The sequence below is a fragment of the Linepithema humile genome, chromosome 4 (assembly GCF_040581485.1).
Source record: "Linepithema humile isolate Giens D197 chromosome 4, Lhum_UNIL_v1.0, whole genome shotgun sequence".
NCBI classification, from domain to species: Eukaryota; Metazoa; Arthropoda; class Insecta; order Hymenoptera; family Formicidae; genus Linepithema; species Linepithema humile.
The window spans coordinates 647,773-663,657 of NC_090131.1; the positions used below are offsets into that span (position 1 = coordinate 647,773).

Here is a 15,885-nt window from a genome sequence, read left to right on the forward strand (position 1 = left end):
ACACACACACACACACACACACACACACACACACACACACACACACACACACACACACACACACACACACTCACACACAAAATCATTACATATATAGTATCTAAATATTAGAGTTTCTAGTTCAACAAATTCTAATTTTCAACAGCGTTGCACATATGGTGAATAGTTAGAATCAAATCATTTTGATATTAATATTATATAATGACGGATGCACTTTAAATGTTAATCTTAATTATATAATAATATTAATTAATGCAAAACTATGGTTTAGTAAAATGCGATAAAAATGTTGATACGTAAGAAAACAGAATAATTTTCCGTGCAAAAATAAGTAAAAAATGTAGAATAACATTTCTTCATAGGTTTTATTTTCGAGAAAATCGATTTTAAGAGATAGAAAATTAATAATAATTTTTAATTTAAATATAATGGAACGATGATTTTTTTCTCTAATTTATAAATATATGCACAGAAAAAAATTGTTATTTAAAAGTGAAAAGAATAAAAGGTAAAAAGTAATAAAAATTAGAAAAAAATACGAAGAAATAGAATAGTATAGATAGAAAATAGAAGAATAGAAGATAGAATAGAAACGTATAGATAGAATATCTATTTTCTACTCTCAATAATATATCGCATTTAAGGTATTGTAACATCAGATGCGTCACGGTATATCAGGTACTATTATCATCTTTCGAAAGAGTTTTGAATTCTAGTTGTTGAGTTGTTTATTTTAGATGTTTATTGATTTTGCTTCAGTGATAAATGTGGAAAAAATTGATGTTAAACCCATATCTTTTAAATGTAATAAATCAAAATAAATTTCCATTTTTCAAAATTCAAAGATAAAAAAAATGTTTTATATCTCAATAAATTCATTGTTTCCTTCTAAATATTGCGTAGAAATAAAAAACTTATTTCCGTAGTTTGAAATCTTTTTCTTTGATTAAACAAAGAGTATATATGTATGAGCTTTCACATTTCGTAACATATACCTAATCTCAATTATTTTAACATAAAATTATGTTTTGGAAATAAATCCTTTAAATAATTTGTACATATTACAAGCGACAAATTTTGTAACGCAATTTAATATTTGTTTATTTTTTTTATTAATTTAATGTAGCACTGTTACTTCTGATTCCTAATGTATGTAATGTAAACGCGACAGTTTATGTAATCTAATTTACCATATAGAACCACGAAAGATGACATTTTACATTTTGGCGCAAGTGAATACGTTGGTGAATATATGTAGTCCAAATATAAATAAAAAATTTTTATGAAAAAGAGAAATATTTGAATTTATAATATTTATACAAAAATCTGATAAATTAATAAAAAATTGGAAAAATTTATAAGCCATTAATACGATTATTATATGCAATTTTTATTTCTTCAGCATATTATTAATTTCCTTGTTCACAGCACAAAAATCTATTTCATATGAAAATTAGGCATAATTTAGAACATATTTGCATGCCTTATTTTCATTGGAATAATTTTAATAATTTTAAAAACAGGAAGATATTACTTCAAGACGTTTCTGTTAGAAATATATTATTTTGCTTTAAACTATTGTATCGTATAAAGCGGTTTGTAGCAACAATTTCCTTCTCTGTGTAAAGTTATCCCAAAGAAGGTGAGGCGGCAAAATATATTTCTTACTTACTCTGGAACGCTTTTAATCAACTAACATAACTCGACACGTGCCAAAGAAGCTATGAAACCTTTTATCGCGAAGTCGTTCACGAAGTGAAAATGCGAAAAGGAAGCAGATGTGTTTAAAGGGTGGCTGAAGGATAACGCAAGGCATAACGGCGAATAAAGGCAAATGCTTTTGTAATTTTACGGCAATCCACGAGAAGAATTGCCAACAATTTTATGTCGATCCTTTCGAAGGGGAAACTCACATCCGACGGTTTACACGTCTGACCTATGCTCTTAGCTACTAAGCGAATACATTAATGCTGGTCGTTTTTTTTTGCCACTAAAGAGCAATTATAAAAACCGCGTTGCCAATGAACAAGCTCTATCGCTCTCCCTTATTCGTGTGGTCTTACATTAGTTTTCCTACCGTCGGGCGGAACGCGTTTTGGTTCTAATTAAACCGTTCATTATATTCGTGGCAATGAGACGGGCATCAATTTTAATGACGATACACAACTCTCGCCACTAACTTAATTATATCAAGACATATTTGCATTTGAACATTGGGTCTTTATAAGCAATTGCATTTTTTAAATGTTCCTACTTTTAATACGAAAAACGTGAAAAATTTATTATAGAGAGAAGTCGATCATTTGATCGTTTAACTTATACATTACATTTATTTCTTTTGGCAATAAAAAAAGTTTCATAAATTATAATATATGTTGCGTAAAACATAAATTCAAAAATGAATTGTGTGACTGGAAGGCAAACACATAATAAAATGGCAAGTTGTTCATGAAATTGCCACTGTTAAAATGTAATCCGCTAATCCTCTAATTTTTAATATTAAATACTTTGTTTTATATTCATAAGTTTATTAAGTTCTCTCGTTCGTAATTTCGCGATTCTCTAAGAGATAAGCATCTTATATTGAAAAGTTTTGTGAGAAATATTAGCACAAGATGTTTAATAATAAAGAGGGACCATTTTCGATCACATACGATTGAATACGAGGTCGAATATGCATAATTCGTTTATATCATGCATGCAGACAATCGCTCTCATCGAAATTTTGTCGTTACCCCGAAAGTTTGCAAAAACAATGTGTTGCATTGACATGATTTTAATATTGAATACTATAGACTAGAGATATATTGCTTTCATTGTTTTATCAGCGCTTTATTGGCGCTGACAGCTATTGTAACGTGTGGCACGTTAATAAGTTTCTCATGCATAATTTATATAATCAATGTGTAATAAGACAAAAAAAAAAAACAAAATGTTTTTCGAAGAATTTATAATAGCTAGTTAAACGAGATTTATTTGACATACGTTTTGAATACGTGTTGAAGACTTGTCATCCATTTAAAGTCAGTTAAAAAATAGAATTATGTTATTTACAATGTTATTATTTTTTAAATTTAATGTAGCTTATATTCTGAATTCAACACTGAATAACTATACAATCGTACATGCGTAAGTAAATTTTTATTAAGGAAAACTCGGAATTTGTCAAGAAATATACTTCTGCTAGATTGTTACATTTTACAATTTGTTTTAAATGTGTAATAAAAATGTATATTTTCTTTGCAATTTCTATATATTTTTCTTCTATAATTGTTATTTAATCTGTTTGACTGATACTCAATCAAGACGATTTTTCTGTTTAAAGTTAAAAATTCTGTTTGTTACTAATATCTCTTAATTAGAGAGTTAATTGAACTTCATTAAAAACATAAACTTTGTCACTCACAAAAGTTACTAAGATCGCTAATACGGCGTCAGTTCTGCCTTCGATGGTATTGGTAGTTGAATTATTACGAGGTCAGGTAGATCGTAAATGGACGGAAATCACCCGGGGCTGACAAAAAGAAATTTCTTTTAGCTTTCGTATCGATCGAACGCGAGTGTGAACAGTGTGACACGCGGTAAATCTGCCTAATGTCTTTGCAGAAAGCGCATTTAATCGTGCAATTTAATAATTATAACTTAAAAATTTAATATTTATTTTTAAAACAATTGCTTTTCTCTTTTCTATACCTGGTTTTTAAAAAAAAGTCTGACAAAATACACATTGTAAGAGCAAACTGTCGAAGAACTGTAAAAGAACTCAAAAAGAAACTTGTGAAAATTAAACATTAAACTATTTATTTTGCAGAATGAGTTACTACTAACTTAAGAAAGAAGAAAAAAGTATTTCTAAAAATACAGAATTAAAACTGTATTGTCACTTGTACTTTAATAAAATATGGTTACAACATATAAGTTCAATGGTAATTCAATAGTTTAATATATCAATGTTAGACTTAATGTTATAATATTATTTTTTGTCGAACATTATATCTCTGACAAAGTAGAAATATTAGATTTGTGAATAAAAACGTAAAAGTAAAAAAAAAAATATAACTCTGAATAATGACTGGTCGTTTTGAGATAAACAGCAACGAAGACAGTCTAAACAACTGCAAATTCGTCCGTCCACGTATTCAGATTTGATTATTTTCCCGATCCAAAATTAACGGCCACCATTTGATCCGCGATACTCCCTAAGAGGGAAATGGTTAAAACGATCTTCGTCATAAGTCGTTAAAATGTTTACGAGCTAAGCTATCAGAGATTTTACACGAGGGATCTTTTTTCGCTTCCGCAAAGAGAGATGCGGCAAAGACTAATATTCCACGATTTTCTGATAATATTTTTTTGCTGCAAAAAATAGTTATTCCATCGTTGAAAAAATTTAGATCGCAAAAATTTTATTCGCGCAATTTTCGCATATTTTGTAGCGCGTGCATTTACGCACGCACACATCTGATTTAACATATGTGACCTACAATATAATATCTAACAAATTATAATAGCGGTAAATTGTGATATTATTGGCTTCAGGTAATTATAATATCATTAGAAATAATCATAATTTCACAATCAATTTGATAGATTAGTTATCGGGCATTCAATATTTAAAGCTCATCACTATTGTATTATTATCGCCATCATTAATGCTTTTAGAACATTTCGAATTACATTAATAAGGTTGTAGTTTCAAAAATAAAACTCTATCGCGTCTGGCTGTAGAAGACGGTAGTAAATGAACTTTTCAGGCTTCCTACATAAAAATCTCATCAACGTTTTCTTTCTATGTTACAGCCGGTACATGCAATTGTCACCGGAAGCTTTGTGATACGGACAACGGGAAAAAGAAGATCGAAACGTAGAGAGAGAGTGATATTCTATTAACGAAATAAAAAAATCCTTTTTCCTCGAGACTGTTTAAACTAGAACGAATAGCGATGTCTTTGTCATATGTGACAAATACCTCGCCGGCCTCTATGTTGATGGAGACAGCGCGATCAACGACGTTCACATTAACGTCAAATTGCACGGAATGCTTCAATGTAACGAACGAATTCAACGAAACGTGGGAAGTACCGTACATACCGTACCGTGAACGACCCGAGACGTATTTCGTGCCGATTATTTTCTTTCTGATCGAGGTGATTGGTCTTACTGGAAATGGTGTACTCGCTCTTACAATTCTTCGACATTCCAGTATGAGAAATGGACCCAATGCATACATTCTGTCGCTGGCGATTGGCGATATACTGGCACGTAACATTTAAATTTCTTTTTACAGAAAATTCTGTGATACAACCTACAAATACCTACGCAAAAACAAGCTTATTCGGAATGCCGTCAAATATTTGCGTTGTTGTAAATATTTATTAAAAGATATATGCTTTAAACAAATTATTTATACACATTTTTGCTACGCTATCTTGCTCATTTTATTCTTTCCGTATTTGTATATGCAAATCTAAAATTTCATAAATGTTTATGTTATATTTATCGACAAATGAGCAATACGGAAGAGACCTTAAAAGTAAATAAGGTCTCTTTTAAGAATACTTTTATAACAAAAGACATTGTATCAATCATATTTAATCTCTTTATCATGAAGATAAAAGATAAAATATTATAAAGTTATATTACAACGTCGCTTTAAACTTTTGACGGATGATGAATCGCTACTGGATCTTTATTTTTCTAAAGACTTTGTTGAAATTGATAAAGTTCCTTTAAAGCAAATGCGCTTTTAGAGCGCTTAAAGAGCGCTCCACGCATTTAATAGCGTGAAATGCGATTTATTTGTTTATTTCATTCATTATAAACCTTTTTACATCAATAAAATGAAAATGTTTATATTACGCATAAAATGTTTCTGCAGTTTGATAATTTTATTATTTGATATAAATTGTACTTTGCATGTGTGGCAAACAGTATGTTTATAAAAGATATTAATTTGACTGTCAAACTAATGCATCTCTCTCTCTCTCTCTCTCTCTCTCTCTCTCTCTCTCTCTCTCGCGAGATACAAGAGCATAATCGATTAGTTTCATTGCCATGCTAGTATGTGTACATTATGTACAATAGTATAAATCCATTAATTTTTGTATCATCGCTTCGTGGCAAATCCTATAAGGATAGCTCAATTCACGCCTCCCAACTTTGCAAATAATTAACGCCTGTACGGTTTTTGGCTTGTATATAATTCTGGAAATTTTAGACAACTTTGATCTTCAATTGTTTCCAAATTACCGCTTTTTTTATTGCACCGACTATGTGCCCCGCAACAGGTTCAATACCAAATTTTATTTTAACACTTTAACAGATCGTTAGCAATTTTTAATAATAACTAAATAAAAACAAATCTAATTGAGCTTTCAGTTGTAATTATTAAATTAAAGCTTAACACTGTGTGCATTTCTTTTTTGTAATAGATATTTTTGTTCATGTTTGATTATCATAATGTAATTTCTCATTCTCTCTCTCTGTTTTCAGGTTTTATTAATATGTGTCCCGTTCGTCGCTACTATCTATGTCTTTGAATCTTGGTATTTTGGATTAATAATGTGTAAAGCCGCTGATTATGCAAAAGATCTTTCCGTGGGAATATCTGTTTTCGCATTAACTGCTCTCTCAGCAGACAGATATTTCGCCATCGTGGATCCTTGGAAATTTCACGCCACAGGTATATGACTATAGTTTCATAAACTGAGATGATGTAAGAAATTGCATCAAATGTAAAATATCAAATAGAATTCTAAGTGCTACAAAAATGGATTTTATTAATTTTATTCTGCTGATTTTAAATATATTTTAAAATATTAAAAATATTTTTATATTGACGTATATTTTATATAAATAAATAAAACTCGCATTTTAAAATACACTACGCGTCAAAATTAAGGGATAGAAAATTTCGGGTCGATTTTTGGGTGTTTTTTGAGCGGTTGTATCTCCGCGAAAAATAAACGAAAAAAATATTTTAAAAAGGTGTTTTAAAGCTTGAATTTTCTAGTTTCTGAATCTTCGAAGAAAATTCCCGTATCATCATTTTTAACTGAGTTATCCTCCATTGAACGGACCAATCTGGAAATGAAAAAAATTTTCCCAAATTGAGCAACGTGCATGGATCAGAAAAATTTTTTTTGTCAAAAATCGATTCCACGATGTTAAAGCTCGCACAATTCTCAACAATTTGCTTTTTTAGTGAATGCTGTGCGATTTTTTTTGACCGAGTTATTGGCGGTTAAAGCAAAATTGGTACCTTCAACTTTAAATCCGTAGCTCCGGAACAAATTGTCGTACGACATTCACCATGGGCTTTTTGGAAAGTTCTCCCCTATAAGACGCTCTCTTTAGAATTTCGATCTGACATTTTTTTTATTTTGATATATCGATTGTAAAAACGTGTTAAAAATCGCATTTTTCTCTTTTTTCATTCATCTGGGCGGCACTTCGTGAAAAATGATTGAAACCCCTTAGTGTCTACGTTTTTTTTTAGTTAAAGGTATGCCCAGTAATCACGCAAAATCCCGAGAGCGCTGGATTTTTCTTTCCTAGTGTTCTGAAGCTCATAAGTTACGTTAACGTACGAAAATGATTAAAAATCCTTTATTTCGCCTCAAAAATGCCAATAACGCAAAAATTCGAAACATTTTCCATCTGATCATTGATCCTTGCTTGGTTATTTCCACGATAAAAAGTCAAATTTCCGATATGATTCTCAATACAATAACACGGCAGATTACCGTCGGCATTAGCGTTACGCTGCTTCATTGTCTGTAGCCCCAATGGACATATTCACGCGCGTACTCGTATCGAACTCATCGATGAAAGGGCGTAAGCATGGATACGCGATAAGCTCGAACGCAAGGCGCCCTCGCGCAATCTGCATCTTATTATGGAGATGAAAACATTGTTGTTTCGAGCGGGATTAGTTCGACGTGCAATTGCGTTCGCCGTCACGAACGGTTCTAGATGCGAGTGCCGTACAAATGATCTGTCCTCTCGGACAGACGTTTGGCGTCTTCGGCCTTGCCCGCTACGATGATGCAGTTCGCCAGTTTGCCGAAAGCGAGCTATAACTCTGCTGACGACAGACTGGCTAACTCCCATCCTGTTGGCGATAATCGTTTGTGAGTGACCTTCGTCCAGAAGCGTCAAGATTCGTGATACGTCGGTATCCGTTAGATAACGCCGTGGCATCTTCGCGAAAACAATACAGTCGAGAAATGAGTTAAAAACTCGCAATGAAAAGCCGTAAGCTCGCCTAAGAAAAAGGTGAAGTGTACATCACCACCGCAGGAGTCCTAGCACGTCTATTGCAAAGATCCGCACGCACGTGCGCGCGCGCGCGAAGTGTAAATCCGATCAGCAACCTCCTCCTTGGTCCGTTTAATGAAGGATAACTCAGTTAAAAATGATGATATGGGAGTTTTCTTCGAAGATTCAGAAACTAAAAAATTCAAGCTTCAAAACGCTTTTTTAAAAATATTTTTTTCGTCCATTTTTCGCAGAGATACAGCCGCTCAAAAAACACCCAAAAATCGATCCAAAATTTTCTATTCCTTAATTTTGACGCGTAGTGTATAATAATAGTACAGCGTGGAGCATGTGATATTTAAATCATTTGTTTATTTGTTTAAGGTAGTAAAAGACGAACAATGCGATTTGCTGCGGCCTTTGTGGGACTCATTTGGTTTTTGGCTATAGTGTGTGCGACTCCCGCTGTTTTCTCATATCTGAGATATTTCAAAGTTAATCGACACATAAGCTTTCATGTAAGTAGGATCATTGTATTCATAACTAGAGTTTTTATTATAGAGAGAAAAACACAACCGATTGGTTTCGATTATTTTTTTGTATTAATTATTATTAAAACATTTAATATTAAGTTCAGTATTAAAATTTAAACAGAAAAAGTTAGTATTACCAAAATAGAAAACAATAAAAAAATGTAGTAACATTAAAATAGATAACGTTCTTTTATAAAGCTTTAAATGTTTTTATATAATGATTTTAATATATTTATATAATTTAAGGTATGCTATCCGTTTCCCGAGGAATTTGGACCGAACTATCCAAAATTGATAGTAATGGGCCGTTTTGTTTTCTACTATATGATACCTCTCTGCACTATCGGCATTTTCAATATATTAATGTCTAGGCACCTCATGCGCAGTACGCGAAATGTACTCGGTCAACTGCGAGGCCAGGTAATTTAAATATTTTAATTATAATGTATGCAAAAGTTAGAATATTTCTATTTTTAATTTTTTCCGTTTCTCCCGTAAAAAAATTTTTTTTATTATTTGCAAGCAATTCAAGATTTACGAGATTATTATAATCTTAAGTTATTATACTTTATAAATTTAATAAACATTATGCACTGTTTGCGCGTCAATGTACATTGTATTTCAGATGAGGCAAATGCAAGCACGGATAAAGTTAGCAAAAATGGTGAAGGCTCTCGTCATCATATTCGCCATTTGTTTTTTGCCTCAACACGTATTCATGCTGTGGTTTTATTTCAACCCAAATTCGCAAAATGATTACAATTATTTTTGGCATTACTTCCGCATATTGGGCTTCTGTCTTGCTTTTATCAACAGTTGCATCAATCCGATCGCTCTTTATTTTATGAGCCAAAATTTTAGAAAGTATTTCAACAGGTAAGTTTAAAAGTTTTTATCACAATTCTATAATGTTATAGTAGAATAAAACGATAAGCGAAAAGTTAATAATATAGCTCCATAAGATCCTAAACTCTAACGGAAAACTTGTCAAGATTTTCTTCTTCAACAAAATTGTATTAGTTTAATTGATTTATTTGATTAATTATGTTCGAATAATTTTGTTAGATACTTGTTCTGTTGCGCTACAAAAAGGGTGCGGAAAACGTGGCACCAATGGTCGTCGGATATAAGCTCTCGCCGATGGCGAAGTTTCTCACGTGTCAATTCGAGAAAGGAACGAGATGGCATGCCCCTTTCTACCATGGTTAGCGATATGCGACCTTCTAATACTCCAATAAAAGAGCAAGAAACTACCCTCACCGCCACATTTAATAAATAATAATAAAGATAATTGCATTCACTCACCGATCGATGCGCAGCAGCGGAGTTGTCGTTTTGTTGATCATCTGCAACACACAAAAATAAATCCAGATTAGAGCCGCATTCAAAATGAATAATATTTGTAAAATAATAATGCGCACATTCAACTTTTTAACTTATTTATCTAAGCAAATATCTAATAAAATATTTATTGAAAAAAGTTTAATTATTTGGAACAATAATGTACGTGTCAAAAATTTCTAATAATCAAATATAAATATTAAATGTTGCAAATATTTCATTGAATATTTTTATTTTACGCATAGCACTTTGCAAATAATAAATAAGAAATGATCACTTACTCTAAAGTTGCTCCGCCGGCGCCTGATGCTCCTCCTGAGCCTCCTCCTCCTCTCATGTCAGTCCTCGCAGTCCTCGCAGTCCTCGCAGTTCTCGCAGTTCTCGCACTTTTCCAAAGCACTCACATCACTCACATCACTCACATCACTCACATGCACTCACACGCACTCACACACGATCGCGATCGCGACACGAATAGTTTTCATGACACTTTTACACTTACACATGAGGTACGCATTGCACGCATTGCACGCGTGCATTTTCGAAGATAAAAACCGCGCGATACTTTAAACCGCATTCCCGACGTCGCCAGTAAAAATAAAAAAGCCCGAAGGCGACGTTACACGCGACGCGAATACGATAATTGCTCGATATTAATGCGCAAAAGCAGAATTGATCTGTAAAATACAAAATCGAGTTTAGATTAGTAATGTGTTAAACATAATTAATATTTTATAAAGAAAAATATTATATGTATTAAATTTTTCAATTATTTCTCATAATATTTAATAAAATACTTATATATTGAGAAAGATCTAATTTTTTAGTAAATATTAAAAATTTGAATTCAACTTGATTAAAATTTGGAAAAATTGAAATTATTTGCGTTGTAAGAAATAAATAATTATTATAATATTAAATTTATAATACTAATTATAATACTAGTAAAATGACCTAAAGCGATTTGCGATATTTAAAGCATTTTACTATCTCGTGTTATAATGTACAAATTGTGTCTAGATATATGTAAAACGTAATTGAGAATAAATAACCGTGAAATCAAAATCTGAATTGCTGAATGCAGACATTAATAACAACGGAAGCTATTAATCGATAGTTATTTAGAAGGATATTAGAAGGATTGTGATTTCAAAGCATAATTACGATAGAAAAATAGGAGTAATAATATTAAAAGGAAACGCGCTACGCGAATGATCTGATCTAGTCGAAGGACAAGGAGCGAATGATAATAAGGTAACAACAAGAAGGCAATATCTAATCTGCCTTACTTAAGTGTCGCCGTACGAATAATAACAACGCAGGAGCAAGGACAAGGTCGCGCCGGGGGATCGAGATACGATTTGGAAAGAGTAGGGGAAAGGAATGTGTGTACCGATACGCGCGCGCGCGAGAAAAAGAGAGGATATATCACGTAGCTAAGTGCGTACAAAAACCACCCCACCAAATCCTTTACATCGCAACTCAACGTTCAAATTCTTTACGACATATTGTTCATATTATAAGATATTCCTTGCATTCAAAATTTTAATTTCAATAAATAGTTTACTATTGTATTTTTCGCCTTCTCTATTATGTATCGTATCTTTAAAATCTTTACCTGTAGATTCGTTAGCATTGTCTAAGATAAAAATTAATTTTACTCTATTAAAATTCCGCGTTTTAAAGCTTTTAAAAAATTTTACTATTTCGTGTTATAACACAAGTAAATAAAATATACAAGTTAATATTATAAAGATAAATAATCTACGGAATAAAAATGCCATAAGACACATCGCTTTGTGCAAACATTACTGTCCACATAATAACTTTCGATAGAATAAATTATTAATTATAAATTAAAATTTCGAATGCAAGGAATATCTTGTAACACGTAAAATATTTCATATTATGTTAAAAGTGACCACTTTCAACGTCGATTAACTTTAATGTAATTAATTTCATTTAATTAAAGTTAATCGACGTTTCAAACTTGTCGACAGAATCACTAACATAAAAAATTAAATATCGTCATCGAAAGAAAATAAAATATTAAATTTTTTTTCTTTTAATGACGATATTATTTATGCTAGCAATTTTGTCGACAACTTTTAACGGTTAAAAATAATCGACGTTAAAAATAGTGAAAATAAATGATACAATATAATAAAATGCTCTAAATGTGAGAAAATGCGATCGTATATTATTTTACATACGGAAAACACAGAAAACGTATTAGGTAGTTAGGTATAGTTTAGTTTTTTTAATTTTTATTTTTTAATTCATAAAGTTCTAGAGTTTATTGTTTAGATAAATAATAATAGTAATATAAAAAACAATTATAGAAGTTAAATATCAAAGTTTTTAAAAAATTAACTTTCATATAAGTATATAAAATTTTACACAATTTATACTTTACATAAATTTTTATTATAATTTTTATTTATATTCCTTTGTATTCATATTTTATAAACAACGCATAAGATTGATCAAATATCTTTTGATTTATATATTTATTTATGTAGAATGTAGATCTTCTACATAGTAATATAGAAGTATCTATTCAATAAAAATTCGAAATGTGCGACTGGCAAAACGCAAGAACTATTATAAATCAATATTTTCAAGAAATATGACCAATTAAATGTGTTATTATTAAAACAATTTAATTTTTAAATAACAAATAAATGATAAATACCTCCATATTTATAACATGTTCCTACAGCATCCGGTACTCTTCCTAATTTGCCTGTTCTTCTTCCTCTCGCAATTATAGTTGTTATCTGATACTCTTCTTGAGCGGCCTCCTCATTTTCCTCTCACAATCAGACTGATTGATAGCAGTCATTCGCAAAAATATGTTAATCTGTAAAATACCAAATTCAGATTACAGTTATGCTAAATTTTGTGCATTATTACATTTTCTAAATTTTTTTCAGATATCAATTGTGTTATTAACATAAATTCGTTAACATCGGTCAAATCGCGTATTTTAAAATATTTATTGCATTAACATTTATTGTGAGACAGGTGTGTTTGTACAAAGTAACGTGTTTTGAGCTATTTTATGCCGTGGATATTTATCTTTATATAATTTTGATTCGTATATTTAATCTATCTTAAACAAACATTTTAAGAGAGTGACATGAATATTATTTAGCGCCTAATTTAATTCCAATGAGTTAAATTTTCGACATGCTATATTTAGTAAAAGTAAATATACAGCTCGCATAAAGTGTGTTAATAATATAACAATTTGTACTTATCGAAGTTGTATCGGTGACGGACATTGATAATATCTCTGGATTAAATTTTTGACATGCCACATCTAATGAAAAAAGGCGCCGTACGTTCAGCAGCTTGTTGTGGCAGTGCAATCTGTGGGCACTTGAATTTCATTCGTTTCAGTTACGGTTAATTGCGAACATTCACAGTAAATAATACGTTCTAGTAATCGCGCGTCACTTACATATACATACCTAATGATAATTAATCCTTGTTGTGCATTTTTATCTGGTAAAATAGGCGACTGATCCAGAACGTTCGCGCTCTGTGTCCGACTTGATGCGAGGTAGAAATTGTAATGGCAGCGGATTCAAAATGGATGCCAGTAGATAGCGCAAATAGCATCAATATCGATCATCGATATATCTACACCAGTAAAGTAGGTAGCGTTGTTATCGATCATTGATACATTCAATACTAATCGACTGTTAGGTTAGTTGTTCATTGTGCGTGTCCGCTCGGAGCGCAAAGCGTAAACGCTCCGTGATAAAACGCGTATTTTATCAAGTGCGTAACAATATATGTGCAATGTGAATTTTTGTTAAAGATGCCGAATGAAGTGACGGACGATTGCTGGAATGAATTATTTATCGGGAATATCCGCAAATAACGCCGATTTTATCATCACGAATCATCTAGCGACTACATTATCGACATACAATTACAGCAAGTACAGATTCTTATTTTTGAAGCGTTACGAGTATGCAGCGAATATTCCTCTACACATGTAGCACACGGAAATTTGAATTCGTCGGAATTGCTTCTCACACAGCATTCGTGCGCATTAATTAATTTAACAAATCTCTGTAACAAATTTCTTTTTGAACAATGCAAGGTAAAAGTTGAACAACGCGCGCGCGCGCAATACTATTCTGCAGGTAGAAATGTTTTAGAAATATTTATATGGAACTAAATTAAAAGCCTCAGATTCTAGACCAACTTTGGCGACTGATGAACAGTACCATTTAACAACAGTGAATACTAGCGCGAGAGACAGTAACCTTATTTATTAAATAAAGATAATTTAATACTCACTGAATACGCTATGTAGCTGCAATGTTATAACCCAAATGTTAATCTGTAAATTACAAAATAACATTTAAAATAATTAATAATTCAGAAGATAGTGAATAAAAGTAAATTTTTTAAATTTGCTTTTAAATAAAAATTTATTAAAAAAATAAAATATATTAAAAAGCTGGAATAATTACATTTGATTTGTCGTTTAATATTTGTCTAGAATATGTTCCGAAAAGTAATAAATCGCGCCTATGACTTCATTATGTGAATAGGTAATCTTCGAAAATGCTAAATAGCACGTAGTGAAAAATCAACATATCATTAAATATTCAATATTATCAAAATTAATAATAAATAATACTCGATTGATTTTAATATTAAACACAATATCATTTTTGAATTTTATTTTCTTTATACGTAAAATTATCTATTTATTGAGGAAAAAGACGTAAATTATAATTGCATATTGATATTTGTATATAAAATTTTTGTTTCTGATCCACAAATATAAAAAAAATGTCTCGAACATTAAATAAAATATTTGTAAAGATATAAATTACTGCCAATACATATAAATGTATGCTGCAAAAAAAATTAATTAATCTTTATACACATTATGTGAATAATAAATAGCAATACATATAATAATTTGATATTTGCTGAATTAATTTAAAGTAGTAATTAATATTGCAGTTATTAACAAGCAAAAATTTGCGACAGTAAATAAGTAAAAAGTCACAAATAAACTAAAATTCCAATTATTAATTGCACATATAACGCGTTTTAAAGTGAATAGTGAATTGTAAAACTGATCAAATTAATGCTGACGCGCGCGCAAACTGATTCACAGGTAAAAATAAAAATAAATCTACTAACTTTTGCAACAAATAGAAAAATAAATTATATAATTTAAAAGGGAGATTTTTATAGAATATAACATTCTTCATTAAAACTCACCGCATATTGATATTAAGCCATTACGTACGTAGTTTGCAAATGTGTAGTCTTCTATTGATATCAGTATTTGTATCTCTTCAGAGGAAATGTTGAACATCAATTTCTGAAATAATAGAAATAAATAATAATGTAATAAATTACATATAATAAATGATGCTATTATAAATCGCTGCGATATGGCAGTTTTACATTCTATAGTAATAGTCCGCAGCGTACGAGCGGAATGAAAAATATGCGCAGCAAGAGTAATCGCGACTAAACTATAATAAGCATATTTCATTACGGTAATAGCGCATATCGCGTGGCTGTCCATCGCATAACCGTGGGGAAATAGTAGACTAGTATACAAAGAAAATTAGTACATAAATTGCGGACCACACCCGTCCGATTAATGATTAGGAAGAATTAGCGTCGTTTACAATTAAGGCCTGGCACGAAAATTTCGTGGCTGTTGAAGAAGTCGAGTGCAAATAAATATACTTTATTCGTATAA

General features: G+C 31.0%; 2 protein-coding genes across 6 annotated transcripts in view; one reads left to right on the forward strand and one right to left on the reverse strand.

Annotated features, from left to right (window-relative positions):
* The window catches only part of LOC105669263 (neuropeptide CCHamide-1 receptor-like), a 28,950-nt gene extending 18,847 nt beyond the window's left edge, over positions 1 to 10,103 (forward strand). For 2 of the 4 annotated variants that reach the window (XM_012362133.2, XM_067352997.1), the window contains exons 2-7: positions 4,801 to 5,258; positions 6,493 to 6,682; positions 8,644 to 8,777; positions 9,039 to 9,212; positions 9,418 to 9,668; positions 9,858 to 10,103. In XM_012362133.2, the coding sequence (XP_012217556.1) occupies positions 4,944 to 5,258; positions 6,493 to 6,682; positions 8,644 to 8,777; positions 9,039 to 9,212; positions 9,418 to 9,668; positions 9,858 to 10,071 (1,278 nt within the window). In that variant the 5' untranslated portion in view covers positions 4,801 to 4,943 and the 3' untranslated portion in view covers positions 10,072 to 10,103. Of the gene's footprint in view, positions 1 to 547; positions 3,927 to 4,436; positions 4,540 to 4,800; positions 5,259 to 6,492; positions 6,683 to 8,643; positions 8,778 to 9,038; positions 9,213 to 9,417; positions 9,669 to 9,857 lie in introns of those variants that run through there. The other 2 variants (XM_067352996.1, XM_067352998.1) reach the window with 2 other exon arrangements.
* LOC105669157 (neuropeptide CCHamide-1 receptor-like) overlaps positions 1 to 13,093 on the reverse strand; it is a 60,739-nt gene extending 47,646 nt beyond the window's left edge. Inside the window, exons 1-3 of one of the 2 annotated variants that reach the window (XM_067352999.1) lie at positions 12,829 to 13,093; positions 10,415 to 10,810; positions 10,098 to 10,138 (exon numbers count right to left, since the gene is read on the reverse strand). The gene's annotated coding sequence lies outside the window, so the exon portion shown is untranslated. Of the gene's footprint in view, positions 1 to 10,097; positions 10,242 to 10,414; positions 10,811 to 12,828 lie in introns of those variants that run through there. The other variant, XM_067353001.1, reaches the window with a different exon arrangement.
* Between the last annotated feature and the right edge of the window lie 2,792 nt (positions 13,094 to 15,885).